Source organism: Heterodontus francisci, chromosome 17 (genome assembly GCF_036365525.1).
Source record: "Heterodontus francisci isolate sHetFra1 chromosome 17, sHetFra1.hap1, whole genome shotgun sequence".
In the NCBI taxonomy this organism is placed as follows: domain Eukaryota; kingdom Metazoa; phylum Chordata; class Chondrichthyes; order Heterodontiformes; family Heterodontidae; genus Heterodontus; species Heterodontus francisci.
Genome location: NC_090387.1, coordinates 18,479,365 through 18,494,729, shown reverse-complemented (window position 1 = coordinate 18,494,729; position 15,365 = coordinate 18,479,365). Strand labels below are relative to the sequence as shown.

The following is a 15,365-nucleotide window of genomic DNA, read 5'->3' as shown; positions in this document are numbered from 1 at the left end:
GAGCGCAGCCCATGAGCAGAGAGTAGGAGCCAATCTGCACCTGTGCGCAGTTTGGCGCAGTCTGATGATGTCAGCTGCCAGCCACGTTGTCAATAATCACTTTGAATTCAGGATGCTCAAGAGGCCAGGATTAGAGGAGCGCAGATATCTCAGAGGGTTGTAGGGCTGGAGTAGGTTACAGATGTAAGGAGGAGCGAGGCTATGGAGGGATTCGAAAACAAGAATGTGAATTTTAAAAGCTGGACTTGGTGTCAATGTCGGTCAGCAACCAAAGGTGTGATGGGTGAATGGGACTTGGTGCAAGTTAGGATTCAGGCAGCAGAGATTTGGATGCGCATGTGTTTACAGAGGTGCAAGGAGAGAGGCTGGTCAGCACAGTATTAAAACATTACTGTCACAGCCTGTTCATGGTATCTGTTACTGTGGATTTCTCCAAGTGCTGATGTGGTCTGCTATTATGGTGACATCTGTGATTCAGGCCATTTTGCCTCTCGGCTGAAGGATACACGGTCGGAGAGGGTGAAGGCAGGGCAGGGGACAGTGGAAAACAAAAGGAAAAATAAACTGCAAATGCTGGAAGTCAAAAGAAAGTTCAGAGTAGGTCAATTGTCATGAGAGAAGTGGGCTTATCATTTTTGGGTATAATCTTTCTTTCAGAACTGAAAGTTGAAAGATAACTAAGCCACCAAGTAAAGTTACGAAAGAAAATGGGGGAGGGGGGGGGGGGGGGTGGTGGGAATGGGTGGTGTGGAGTGAGGGTGAAACCCCAGACAGAGGGGGCGGGGAGGGACTCAATGTGTTGGGCAACCTGCAATCTGCTTCATTGAACACTGTTCGATGATAAAAAAAATCATCTGAGTTCAATGAACATGCAAACAGCCAAGGCTGTGAACAAACCTTGGAAAATACCCATGGAAGTTAAAAAGCAAGACTGGAGAAAATTAGTCTTGGGAATAGAAAATCTTGGAAACACACAACGGGCTCCAACAGCTCTGGAGATACAGCTACCACCCCCACTGTTCTTCCCTCCTGAACAACACCATGTTCTGACAAAAATTTGATGTCCAAAGTTTAATCCTGCCTCCCTTTCTTCGAACAGCAACAGCTGCAAGGAAAAGGTTTGATATAGCTAAGGTGTAAGGTACAGAGGACTTCACAGGGCTGGAGTGCCCATGGGAAGTTTGTCTTTAGTTGGAATAGCATAAGAAGCCAAAGATGGAGATGGGAATGGCAGGGAGAGTTATTCAAATGGCAAGCCACAGAGACGTCAAGGTCAGACATGGGGCCATCTAATCTGCATTTGGTTTCCTGATGTAGAGATGACTGGACCATAAGCACCGAATACAGTATACTAGATTGATGAAACATATGGAAATTGCTAACTCACACAGACGTATCTGTAGGCTACAGACCGTTAACATGCAGGTACAGCAAGCAATTAGGAAATCAAATATACAGAGTGAAGAAATCTTACTGCAATTGTATAGGGTCTTGGTGAGACCACATCTGGAATACTGTGTACAGTATTGGTCTCTTTGCTTAAGGAAGGATACAGTGGCCTTGGAGGAAATTTCACTTGATTGATTCCTGGAATAAAAGAATTGTCCTATCAGGAGATATTGAATACATTGGGAGAGTATGCCTTGGAATTTAGAAGAATGAAATGCAATCTCATTGAAACAGGCAAAATTCTTAAGGGGCTTGATAGGGTAGGCTTGCTGGGGAGTTTAAAACATGGTCAAGGGCCATGTCAACAACTGTTGAGGAGAAACCTCTGACGAAAAAGTAAATTCCAGAGCTCTGGTTTAGAAAGTGGGGCTATCAGAGGAAAACAGTGATAAACGTTTCTCAAAGGGAAAAGTATCTTTACAGGACATAAAGGTGGGAAAAAGCATGATCCAGGTAATTTGGGAAATTAGTGGGCTTTCAACAGATGTCTATGGAATTCCCACATAACTCACGGAACAACACCAAAAGGTTTACCTTATACAACTGAATTAGAGTTCCTGTCACAATAAAAAAAATTAACTTCTTAGAATACTGGATTATAAAAGTTTATACATTTCATTGTTTTAGAAAAGCACATTAATTTTTTTTCTATATCTAAATTAGGGAGACATCAAAAAATTTAACAGGGTCAGAAATCGTGAAATGAAAGAACTGGAAAACCTGCAAAAGGTGAAACAGAGGAATCCTTCAGACAGGCAAGGGATTGTATCCTTTTCTGAAAGATCTGCCTCTAAGGGTAGAGAGTTTAAAGAGAAAAATAATTTCATTTATTCAACTTCTAAAACAACAAATATTTATGACTTCAAATGTCAGAACAATATATACAAAAGAGTTGGCTTAATTCTGAGTTGATTGATATGCCTGGATTGCCTGTGATATCACCACCTCTCCCAGATCACCTAAACAGTACGTCTTCATTTACTACATCCGCCCTTCTGCTTTTTCTAGCCTTGATGGAATCTGCACTATGACCTTCAGCCTTTCATCCAAGCTTCTTATAAAAAACGTCAAAGCTGCAATATGGACTGTGTCTATCAAATGACACTCAGAGCCAAGTTTAGAATAATATGTAATATAGATAGATAGATATATATACATTGATTATGTTATGTATATATTGATTTCTGAGATATAAAACTGTTAAATTTGTATTATTCCATGTTCTGGTTACATCATAATTAATAATCCTTCAGTAGTGATATCATTATACAGTGTATACAGAAACAGGCTGAAATATCTGCCATGACACCTTTTGCAAAAAAAAAGTCTGCAAAGTTTATGGTATTTATACTAACAGTGGCTTAGAGAATACATTCTCATCTTGGTGTTCAAGTGACCATTCTAAACCACTTCTAAAGACAGGAGCAAGCAAAACAATATTAAATGGGTGTTTTGTAAAGAGCAATTTAATGCATAAAATTAACCATCATTTGTCAAATTATGATCTGTTGTAAGCAGAACAGATGCTGAAGGCAGTCATGGGAGGGGAGCCCATCCCGAGTTCTGGTGGGTCTTCTTCTATTGTTTAATAAAACTGAGTAGGCCACTTAACGAGGCCATAAGCATTACCCACATTGGTGTGGGACTGGAGTCACATATAGGCCAGCCCAGAAAAGATCATCAGGATTCCTTCAGGAAAGGACATAAGAAAACTGACTGGGATTTTAACAACAGCATCATGCTCACTTTTACTGATCTAAAGTTTTTATTTTTCTAAACAAATGAATGCACGATGAGACTTGTACTCTCATTTTCAAGATTATTAGTTCAGACCTTTGGATTACTAGTCCAATAAGAACCACTGCACTATCATACACATAATAATCTCCTAACAGTTTGATGGTTTACTTGCTTGAAACATGCATTTCTATATTTTTACAGTTATGGCAGGGCTAAGCAGCAGATTCTCCAATGGGAGGTATTTGCAATTACGTCAAATGCCCCAATCACATGGATTTTAATTTGATTTTCCGAGTATCACAGGGACACCATGCCTAATGTGTGATCATAATGCTTTTTTCCAGCTAAGTTTGATATAAGATCATAAGTCGAAGCTTTTACCTGGAATAATGAGAGCTTGTTTCAGCACAGTAACTAATTAAAAGGTTCCCATCAGATGTTGCTAGAGAGGTGGACAATCCTAACAGCCAATTCCGATGAGTTCTTTTGGAGTCATGACCTCTCTGCAAGAGGTCACAGATGACCATTAATGTCTCCGGTATCTGTTTGGCATTTCACAAGCCCACAGGTGACTAATTTTGCTACCAATTATTCCCATAAAACTCTGCAGCTCAATGTGCAAAAGAGAAGTTCAGAGTGCTTCAAGCTCTCCTGGATAATTTACTCCTCAATAGCTTTTCCTGCCCTCATGTTGGAATGAGTGCTTAATTAATTATCAGTTCAAGCTGTGCTATTACAGTCAGCTGACTACAATTATCGATCAGGTAAGTATGGATGAGAAAGGCCATTCAACCTGTTTTGATTTATCCATCAACAACCCCTACACTGCCCCATTGTTGCATCTAATTGCTCCTTAAATGGCTCCAGGATTTAGTGCTCTGCCTAGAAGTCCATTCCAAGTGTTGATCATTGAGTGTTGAAGAAAAACTTCCTAGTATCACTCTTAGACTGACCCTGTACTATTTTGAACCTGTGTCCTCTTGCTCACACAATTTCATGTGGTATTCCGATTTTGGAGTTAAACAAATTTGAGCCATAATCCAGGCCATTGAATTAAATGGGAACAGTAGAGGTCCCAACATAGCTCACCCTCGGGAACCTCACTCAGTAACCACGCCGCCCCCCCACCCCCCACCCCCGAATCTTCACATTATCCTGCTAACCAGTACCCATTGTTTTCTAACCTTCTTATCTGTCGCCAAGCTTTCCTGAATCATGAAAGCTTTGAACTTAATTCTAATCCATCATGTGGTACTTTATTAGATGACTTTTGAAACTCTAATAACTTGGGATGTCACTTGCTCAAAGAAACCAAGGAGGTTAGGCAGGATCTAACGCCATGTCAATTGATGTTTACCAAATAATCCTGAAGTTTATTCCTGATAATTAATTCTTCTCATACATGGAATTGAAGTAAGAGTAATATGCCTGTGGTTGTCTATCTGTTTTGTCACCCTTTTCAATTTAGCCTGTATTTCCCCCGTTAATCCCTCATGATTGTCACTGCCTCATAAATTTCCTTATTAGTCTCTCTCAACACTCTGAGACAAATGTTGTTTTACTATGGGGATTTATTTGTTTGAAGGCCTTTCAACTTGATTTCCATCTCATTTATATCAAACTCCTGAATTACACCTTGATGCTTTTTCTTGGAGAAGACATGCTATTCAAGTCGTCCCTTTTGAATACTTGAAGAAGATAACCATTCAGAATATTTACTATTGTGCTCACCCTCAGTTTTTAGCCCAGATTGACGGGTTAGCTTCCGACCGATCACTCAGCATCTCCCACTAGCATCAGTCACTTTGTATATCATTTTAAAAGTTGTATTGTTTCCACTGTTCTCTTTTTACGATTTGCTCTGGTCAATTTCATATCCAGTGGGTGACGGTTACAGGAGATTTATTTACAGGAATATACACGAGCTAATTTGATATTTCAGTAATTGTGCAACTCACTTATATTATTTCATGCACAAATGTTGACAAACAGTGCTGGCACAGAGAAATGATACATGGAATATATAGTGCAGAAACAGGCCACTCTGCCCAACCAGTCCATACTGACATTTATGCTCCACTCAAGCCTCCTCACATCCTTCCTCATCTAACTCCATCAGCAAAACCCTCAATTCCTTTTTCCCTCATTCAGTTATCTATCTTGCCCTTAAATACATCTATACTATTTGCCTCAACCACTCCTTGGGAAGCAAGTTCCACATTCTCACCATGCTTCTGAATTCCCTGTTGGATTTCTTGGTGACTATGTTATGTTGATGGCCTTTAGTTTTGCTTTCCCCGCAAGCACAAACACTCTCCCTCTTCCTATCAGAACCTTTCATAATTTTAAAGACCTCTATTAGGTCACCCTCAGCCTTCTCTTTTCATGGGAAAAGAAACCCAGCCCAGTTCTCCTTTTTCTGATTGGTTGAGCCTTGCATTTTTGACATCATCCTTGTAAATGTTTTTTTTTGCACCCTCTTCAGTGTCTCGATATCCTTTTTATAATGAGGTGACCAAAACTGTACACAGTACTCCCAGTGTAGTCTAACTAAAGTTTGATACAAGTTTAGCATAACTTCAAAATAATAATTCATATCACAAGATCAATTATTCATGGATTCTTCTTGAACAGACAAATGCAGGCCAGTCTTCAGCTTGCTTTTGGAATTTGCCTGAAGACAGTGTTAAGGGTGTAACTAGGTTCTCCACCATGTATTGTGACATAAGTCTGCTCCAATAAGACACTTAGGGTTCACTAATGTTGAAATACATGCATCAGATGAGAAACAAAACACAAAAGAGGCTTACTAAATTTACCCTATGAGTAGCTGAGCCATATAGACCAGATTGGGTCCCCAGCCTCTGCTAAGTTAGCTGGTAACTGGAAGGGTGTTACACTTGGCGCAGGCCCTGGGGAGGGTAAATAGCCAATCTGCCATAGCGTCATAGTGTTATACAGCTATACAGCACAGAAACAGGCCCTTCGGCCCACCGTGTCTGTGCTGGCCATCAAGCACCTATCTATTCTAATCCCATTTTCCAGCACTTGGCCCATAGCCTTGTATGCGATGGCGTTTCAAGTGCTCATCTAAATACCTCTTAAATGTTGTGAGGGTTACTGCCTCTACCGCCCCTTCAGGCAGTTCATTGCAAATTCCAACCACTCTCTGGGTAAAAATAATTTTCCTCAAATCCCCTCTAAACCTCCTGCCCCTTAACATAAATCTATGCCCCTTGGTTATTGATCCCTCTGCTAAGTTTCTTCCTATCTAACCTATCAATGCCCCTCATAATTTTGTGTACCTCAATCAGGTCCTCCCTCAGCCTTCTTTGCTCTAAGGAAAACAACCCGAGCCTTTCCAGTCTCTCTTCATAGCTGAAATGCTCCAACCCAGGCAACATCCTGGTGAATCTCCTCTGCACCCTCTCCAATGCAATCACATCCTTCCTATAATGTGGTGACCAGAACTGTACACAGTACTCCAGCTGTGGCCTAACTAGCATTTAATACAGCTCCATCATAATCTCCCTGCTCTTATATTCTATGCCCCAGCTAATAAAGGCAAGTATCCCATATGCCTTCCTAACCACCTTATCTACCTGTGCAGCTGCCTTCAGTGATCTATGGACAAGTGTACCAAGGTCCCTCTGACCCTGTGTACTCCCTAGGGTCCTGCCATCCATTGTCTATTCCCTTGTCTTATTAGTCCTCCCAAAATGCATCATCTCACACTTCTCAGGATTAAATTCCATTTGCCACAGCTCTGCCCATCTTACCAGCCCATCGATATCGTCCTGTAATCTAAGGCTTTCCTCCTCACTATTTATCACACCACCAATTTTCATGTCATCTGCGAACTTACTGATCATACCTCCTATATTCACGTCTAAATCAGTAATGTACACTACATACAGCAAGGGTCCCAGCACTGATCCCTGCAGTACACCACTAGTCACAGGCTTCCAATCGCAAAAACAACCCTCGACCATTACCCTCTGCCTCCTGCCACCAAGCCAATTTTGGATCCAATTTGCCAAATTGCCCTGGATCCCATGGGCTCTTACCTTCTTAACCAATCACCCATGCGGGACCTTATCAAAAGTCTTACTGAAGTCCATGTAGACTACATCAACTGCTTTACCCTCATCTACACATCTAGTCACCCCCTCGAAAACCTCAATCAAGTTTGTTAGACTCAATCTCCCCCAACAAAGCCATGCTGACTATCCCTGATTAATCCCTGCCTTTCCAAGTGGAGATTAATCCCGTCCCTCAGAATTTTTTCCAATAATTTCCTTACCACTGATGTTAGACTCACTGGCCTGTAATTACCTGGTTTATCCCTGCTACCCTTCTTGAATAATTGTAACTACATTTGCTGTCCTCCAATCCTCTGGCACCTCTCCTGTGGCCAGAGAGGATTTAAACATTTGTGTCAGAGCCCCTGCAATCTCCTCCCTTGCCTCACATAATAGCCTGGGATACATCTCATCTGGGCCTGGGGATTTATCCACTTTTATGCTCGCTAAAATAGCTAATACTTCCTCCCTTTCAATGCTAATATGTTCAAGTATATCACAATCCCCCTCTCTGATCTCTACACCTACATCGTCCTTCTCCAAAGTGAACACAGATGAAAAGTAATCATTTAAAACCTCACCCATGTCCTCCGGCTCCACATACAGATTGCCTCTTTCGTCCCTAATGGGCCCTCCTCTTTCCCTGGTTATCCTCTTGCCCTTAATATACTTATAAAACACCTTGGGATTTTCCTTTATCTTGCCTGCCAGTGTTTTTTCATGTCCCCTCTTTGCTCTCCTAATTACTTTTTTTAAGTACCCCTCCCCTCCACACTTCCTATACTCCTCTAGCGCCTCCACTGTTTTCAGCACTCTGAATCTGCCATAAGCCTCCTTTTTTTTCCTTACCCAATCCTCTAGATCCCTTGACATTCAGGGTTCCTTCTACCACTTGTCTGGCTTCATTCCCTAGGATTAGGTCCAGTACCACCCCTTCTCTTGGAGGCCTTTCTACGTGCTGGCTCAAAAAGCTCTCCCTGTATGCATTTTAAGAATTCCGCCCCCTTGAATCCTTTTGCACTAAGACTATCCCAGTTGATATTAGGGAAGTTGAAATCCCCTACTATTATTACCCTATTTATTTTTACACCTTTCTGAGATTTGCCTACATATCTGCTCCTCTATCTCTCCCTGACTGTTTGGAGGCCTGTAGTACACTCCCAGCCAAATGATTGCCCCTTTTTTTTTTTTACGTTCTACCCATATGGCCTCATTTGAGGAACCTTCTAAGATATCATCCCTCCTTACTGCAGTAATTGACGCCTTGGTCAACAGTGCAATACCACCTCCTCTTTTACACCCTCCCCTGTCACACCTGAAGATTCTATACCCTGGAATATTGAGCTGCCAGTCCTGCCCCTCCCTCAACCATGTCTCTGTGATAGCAATAATATCATATTCCCAGAGTGTTAATCAACACTCTTAATTCATCTGCTTTACTAGTAAGATTCCTTGCAATAAAATAGATGCAATCCAGCGTTGCATTATTCACTTAACAGATCTATGTTTGCTCTGCCTTCCAGACTGACTCAGTTTCTCTTCTATATTTGACTGTGCATCACCCCCTAATGTACCACCACTCTGTATCCCATTCCCCTGCAAATTAGTTTAACCTGCCCCCCCCACCCCCCAACAGCACTAGCAAACCTCCCAGCAAGGATGTTGGTCCCATTCTGGTTCAGGTGCAACCCATCCACAACTTGTAAAGCTCCCACCTTTGCCAGAAACAGACCCAGTGATTCAGGAAACTAAAGCCCTCCCTCCTGCACCATCTCCTCAGACACGCATTCATCTGCTCTATCCTCCTATTCCTATACTCACTAGCACGTGGCACCGGGAGTAATCCAGAGATTACAGTCTTTGAGGTCCTGCTTTTTAATCTGCTACCTAGTTCCCTAAATTCTGGTTGCAGGACCTCATCCCTCCTTTTACCGATGTCGTTTGTACCAATGTGTACCATGACCTCTGACTGTTCACCCTCCCCCTTCAGAATGTCCTGCAGCCGCTCCGTGACATCCTTGACCCTAGCACCAGGGAGGCAACATACCATCCTGGAGTCATGTTTGCGGCCACAGAAACACCTATCTGTACCCCTTACGATAGAATCCCTCGTCACTATAGCTCTCCCACTCCTTTTCCTCCCCTCCTGTGCAGCTGAGCCACCTGTGGTGCCAGAGACTTGGCTCTTGCTGTATTCCCCTGAGACGCTATCTCCCCCAACAGTATCCAAAGCGGAAAATCTGTTAGATAGGGAGATGGACCCAGGGGACTCCTGCACTACCTGCCTAGTTCTTCTACTCAACCATTCCCTTACTGCCTGAGCAGTCTTTATCTGCAGTGTGACCACCTCCCTGTACGTGCTATCCACGATGACCTCAGACTCGCAGATGCTGCACTGTGTCTCCGGCCACTGCTCCAGATCCGAAACGTGGATTTCAAGTGGCTGCATCTGGAGACACATCCTGCACACATGTTCGCCCTGGACACTGAAAGTGTCCCTGACTTCCCACATTGCAGAGGAGGAGCACTCCACGCTGCCAAGCTGCCCTGCCATGACTTACCCGTAATTTATCCCCTTAAATTACCCCAATATTAGATTATTTACAATAGGGACCTTGATTCCCTAAAAAAAAACTACCTACTATCTTAAAAGAAAACTGTAGACCTTTCTCTTTGTTTACTTACCCAGCTATTTAGAGTTATTCCCTAACAGCAGTTACTCACCAACCAATCACCTTGCAGCTTTCTTGTGATGTCACTGCTGACTTTTTTTCTTTTTTTTTTCAAAACACCGGTGCACCAGGACTGCTCTCCGCGCTCTCCCGGAAGGTAAGTGACTAGGCCGCGATCCTCGGGCTCTATTTATCCTCTTCTCTCGCTCGGTGTTCTCCCCTCAGGTCTGCTCCTCTCCGCTCCCAGAAGGTATGCACTATCCCTGTTGCAAGCGTGTGTATGTGGCTGTTGGGCGAGGACAGTATTATCAGGCTTGCTTCTGTTGTTCTTCCGCAATCCCAATTGATTGAGAACAATCACTGTTAACGGCCAGTGGATAAATGGCCACCATGGAACTGCCCTTCAGCATGGAATCACAGCTTTCAGCAGGGAAGACAATTGTTGGGTGAAAAATTAGTGTGAAGAAAATAAAAGCATCAACCATCTTACCATAGGTCTAAAAGTGACCAGGCAAATGGACTGGGATATGTGCTGGGATGCTGCATTGGTCCCCACTACCCTTAGGCTTCGGAGAGAGAAAAGCAGCCAGAACTCCCGTTCCTAATCATCATCTAGTGGCCATGGAGCAGGAAAAAGGCATTTTTTAATGGCTGATGCATGAAGTCAGGATTGTGCTGGGGTATAATGCTCTCTGAGGTTGAATATCCTGCCAACTATAACTGTGGTGTCAGGGTGTAACTCAGATAATACTGCCATCCCAAATGCGATCAGAGCCCAATGCCATTTTTCATTTTCATGTCTCTTTTTTAGATATCTATTTGTGATCACACATTATACAAGAACAGTAAGTTGGTATGGATTACATTGTACACCCAAATGAAACATTTTACATTTTGTGTAGGTATGCAAGTTTTGGACATATCCTCAAGGGAGTGTAAGTGAAATTAGAAATAGTTATCTTATCCTTTTGTTTTTTTTTCCTTAACTGACTTTCCCAGTCACTGGTAAGTACCTTTTAAGCTTCCAATCAGCTTGAAAACGAAAATGGTTTTAAAGATTGACTAATACTATTTATCATGTAATTTGACATGTTTTGATCCCTGAACAGATTGTTTTAATGGATGTGAACAGGTGGCTGTACCTATGGGGTGTAGTAATGATTAAAGACCACACATCTTAATTCCCCTGACTGCCTAGTCAGCAAATATACTGTTCAATGTGGTATTCACCTATGCAAGTTTGAAAGACTCAGGTTTGACCCCTGATCTGTGTTGAGTTAGCTGATTGCAGCTAGGATATGTATTATGGTGCTGCAATGATTTCCAATACACTTAGGTTTAGGAGAGGAAAATGCAGCCAGGATCCCACTCCTAATCACTGTCCTGTGACCATCTAGCAAGAAAAAGGCATTTTTAATGGCTGTTGAGTGAAGTCAGGAATGTGCTGAAATGTGATGTGTTCCTCAGTGGAATACCTGCCGATTTTGGCTGTCTAGGCTCACACACAAAGAATGACCACAGAGGCTAGGCTTCAGAAACCAACTGACTAGTTCAGCACAGTGTCTAACTTGCAATACAACCCTGCTAATCAATAGAAATCAGCTGAAGTCAGGCTACAGCTGGTAATTATGGTACATATATACCTTATATTGCAATAGTAAGCTTTGTGATAATATGAAAATGACGTAGGAATAAATAAATTTGATTGTCTGACCACATACTAACCAGGACTACAATCCCCTTCTTAATGGAAATGGGAAAATGTTTCCTTGCCCCAGCACTTAACATTACCCAACGTGACAAGCGTTAATTTCTGGATATGTAATATGGCTGTTTTCCTGGAGTTCTTTAACAAATTGAAAGATCAGTCAATAATATACAAACTTTCTGACTAATTTTTATAGTCTGCCTTGGCAGAGGTAAGTAGATGTCAGATACATCACTGTCATCAAGTTTGTGATGCTGCAGTTCATTGTCATTTATATATGTGCACACTGGCAGATCTCCCATGGTGTTGCTCATGGTCAGTAAGAAGAGTTTGATGTGGAGGTGTTACAGGGAGTAAGTCAATAGTTACAGGAAGTGTAGCCTACATGCAAGAATTTTCAAATAATATGTATATAAAGAAAAAGAAAGCATTTGCATTTTTGTAAGCGCCTTTCACAAACTCAGGAGGTCCCAAAGGTCTTATATATATATATATGGGGCATGCATTTCATTGAAGGTCCATTATAAGAAGCGGCACTATCTGTTATTCCTCTAAGTGATGCTGTGATGGGCCTTCCCAATGTTGGAAGTGTCATTCTGTGTAACACGCAGTAGCTGCTATTTTACAGTGAGAGTATATCATCCTGTGATTGCACAATCTGCCCATTGGGTTCCCACAAATCACTTAAATAACTTTCTTGATGTCTAAATAAGGGTTTAATATTACACAATAACATGATTACATTTATCCTCCAAATTGGCTCAATATTTCGGTCCAGACCTGTGACTTTGAGCTGAATTTGGATTGTGCAGTCTGCACTTGTGCATTGTGTTTGATTACTCAGGTTGCATTGGTGCTGTGCAGTTTATCCATTTCTCAAAGAACAAAGAACAAAGAAAATTACAGCACAGGAACAGGCCCTTCGGCCCTCCAAGCCTACGCCGATCCAAATCCTCTATCTAAACCTGTCGCCTATTTTCTAAGGGTCTGTATCTCTTTACTTCCTGCCCATTCATGTATCTGTCTAGATACATCTTAAAAGACGCTATCGTGCCCGCATCTACCACCTCCGCTGACAAAGCGTTCCATGCACCCACCACCCTCTGCGTAAAGAAATTTCCACGCATATCCCCCCTAAACTTTTCCCCTTTCACTTTGAACTCGTGTCCCCTTGTAATTGAATCCCCCACTCTGGGAAAAAGCTTCTTGCTATCCACTCTGTCTATACCTCTCATGATTTTGTACACCTCAATCAGGTCCCCCCTCAACCTCCGTCCTTCTAATGAAAATAATCCTAATCTACTCAACCTCTCTTCATAGCTAGCACCCTCCATACCAGGCAACATCCTGGTGAATCTCCTCTGCACCCTCTCCAAAGCATCCACATCCTTTTGGTAATGTGGCGACCAGAACTGCACGCAGTATTCCAAATGTGGCCGAACCAAAGTCCTATACAACTGTAACATGACCTGCCAACTCTTGTACTCAATACCCCGTCCGATGAAGGAAAGCATGCCGTATGCCTTCTTGACCACTCTATTGACTTGCGTTGCCACCTTCAGGGAACAATGGACCTGAACACCCAAATCTCTCTGTACATCAATTTTCCCCAGGACTTTTCCATTTACTGTATAGTTCACTCTTGAATTGGATCTTCCAAAATGCATCACCTCGCATTTGCCCTGATTGAACTCCATCTGCCATTTTTCTGCCCAACTTTCCAATCTATCTATATTCTGCTGTATTCTCTGACAGTCCCCTTCAGTATCTGCTACTCCACCAATCTTAGTGTCGTCTGCAAACTTGCTAATCAGACCACCTATACTTTCCTCCAAATCATTTATGTATATCACAAACAACAGTGGTCCCAGCATGGATCCCTGTGGAACACCACTGGTCACACGTCTCCATTTTGAGAAACTCCCTTCCACTGCTACTCTCTGTCTCCTGTTGCCCAGCCAGTTCTTTATCCATCTAGCTAGTACACCTTGGACCCCATGCGCCTTCACTTTCTCCATCAGCCTACCATGGGGAACCTTATCAAACGCCTTACTGAAGTCCATGTATATGACATCTGCAGCCCTTCTCACAACACATATCCTGCAATTTTCTCTGAATAAAATGAATCAGTGCTTAGAAGTGTGGCAGATAAAATTGATTGTGAACAGTTTTGTATTATGATCTCATGCTCATGGAGAACTGAGCGAAAATGCTTCAGCTGACTTTATATTGAAAACTTGAAAAAAAAGTGATTTTGGGGATATGGGCAACAGTAGCAAGGCCAGCATTTATTGTCCATCCCTAGTTGCTCTTGAGAAGGCAGTGGTTTGTCTTCTTCTTGAATCGCTGCAGTCCATGTGATGAAGGTACTCCCACAGTGCTATTAAGCAGCGAATACCAGGATTTTGACCCAGTGATGTCTTACAGCCAATAAGCGAGGAAAGTTCATCCCATTCTTCCCAGTCGATTCAGCCACAGGCTCCCAGGTCTAGTGTTTAAAGGACTGCTCCATCCTTCCCTCTTTTGCCTCATCTATGATCTTTGATTGACTATTCCATTGTCACAAAGCACAGCATGTTTCATGCATTGTGATAGATTTTTCAGCAGTCACAATATAACTCTGGCATTATGGTGACTTAAGAATGCAAGAACAAGAGTAGGCCATTCAGCCCTTCGAGTCTGTTCCACCATTCAATTAGATCATGGCTGATCTGACACAGTGATAAATTTGAAATCAGGAGCTCAGTGTAATGGAAAGCAGGGTGTAGGCCTTTGTCCTACCACTCCAGCTTTCTTTAATGTGACTCTTGAGCAAGACGTAGATTGTGCTCGTCACCATCAACAATGAGTTAGTAACACTGCCTTCAGGCTCAATGCTCATTCAGATACCTTTCTAGTTGATGCTGTATTTGATTGGAAATGGCTTCAAAATCTGTACGTGATACAGTTTCAACACACAAGAGACCCAACTGGAGAAGAGACTGTACTCCAGAAACCTGGTTACATTATGCATGTTTTCTGTGCTTTTGAGGAATGTAGTGGCTCACCTATTTAATTTCAGTGAAACTTGCATTTCTTTTTGCATGTCACCCCTTCATCACCCTTGGAGTGCAGTGTACGTTTCATACAAAAGCGAATTTGTTGCCTCCTTGTTATCATATCTAACTGAATGTGAGCATTGGTTTCCTTCCCTAGGCTGAAGCCAATGTGCAGAAGGCTTCAGTTGATGTCAATCACACCACACATCAGCTGGAGGAGATCATTTTTAAATTTCAGCAACAAAAAATGAAGGATATTAAGGTATGAAGATTGGAGTTGATTTATTTATTCATAAATTATGTCTCAGTTTCCTACCTTTCTTTCAGGCCTTCTCTTGTCTCACGCCATTCTCAGGTTGCTACTTGAACTTAATCTTTCTGAGGACCTCAAACTGAAGAACCCCTTCCCTCCCTTAGTCTCCCTTTATTCTATGATCTTTAGGTCTTTAAAACCAAAGTTTCATGGCATCAAAGCACCACTTCCTAAACTACCTCCTCTCTTTTCATTCTTAGTGCTACCGCACCTAATTGGCCTAACTCTGCTTGTAGGTTCCACTGTAACAGCATTGCCAACAGTTGCAATTCCCAAAGGGAGTCCAATCCACCATTAGAACAAGGGTCTTGTGATAGTTCCAGAACAGAGACGGAGTCATCAAGTCCGTGCTTGGTCATTGCA

General features: G+C 42.4%; 1 protein-coding gene across 1 annotated transcript in view; it reads left to right on the top strand.

The window, feature by feature from the left end:
- Positions 1–15,365, top strand: part of LOC137378741 (CBY1-interacting BAR domain-containing protein 2-like) — a 39,470-nt gene that overhangs the window by 13,246 nt on the left and 10,859 nt on the right. Inside the window, exons 4-6 of the mRNA XM_068049107.1 lie at positions 2,113–2,214; positions 10,943–10,948; positions 14,847–14,951. Of these exons, the coding sequence (XP_067905208.1) occupies positions 2,113–2,214; positions 10,943–10,948; positions 14,847–14,951 (213 nt within the window). The remainder of the gene's footprint in view (positions 1–2,112; positions 2,215–10,942; positions 10,949–14,846; positions 14,952–15,365) is intronic.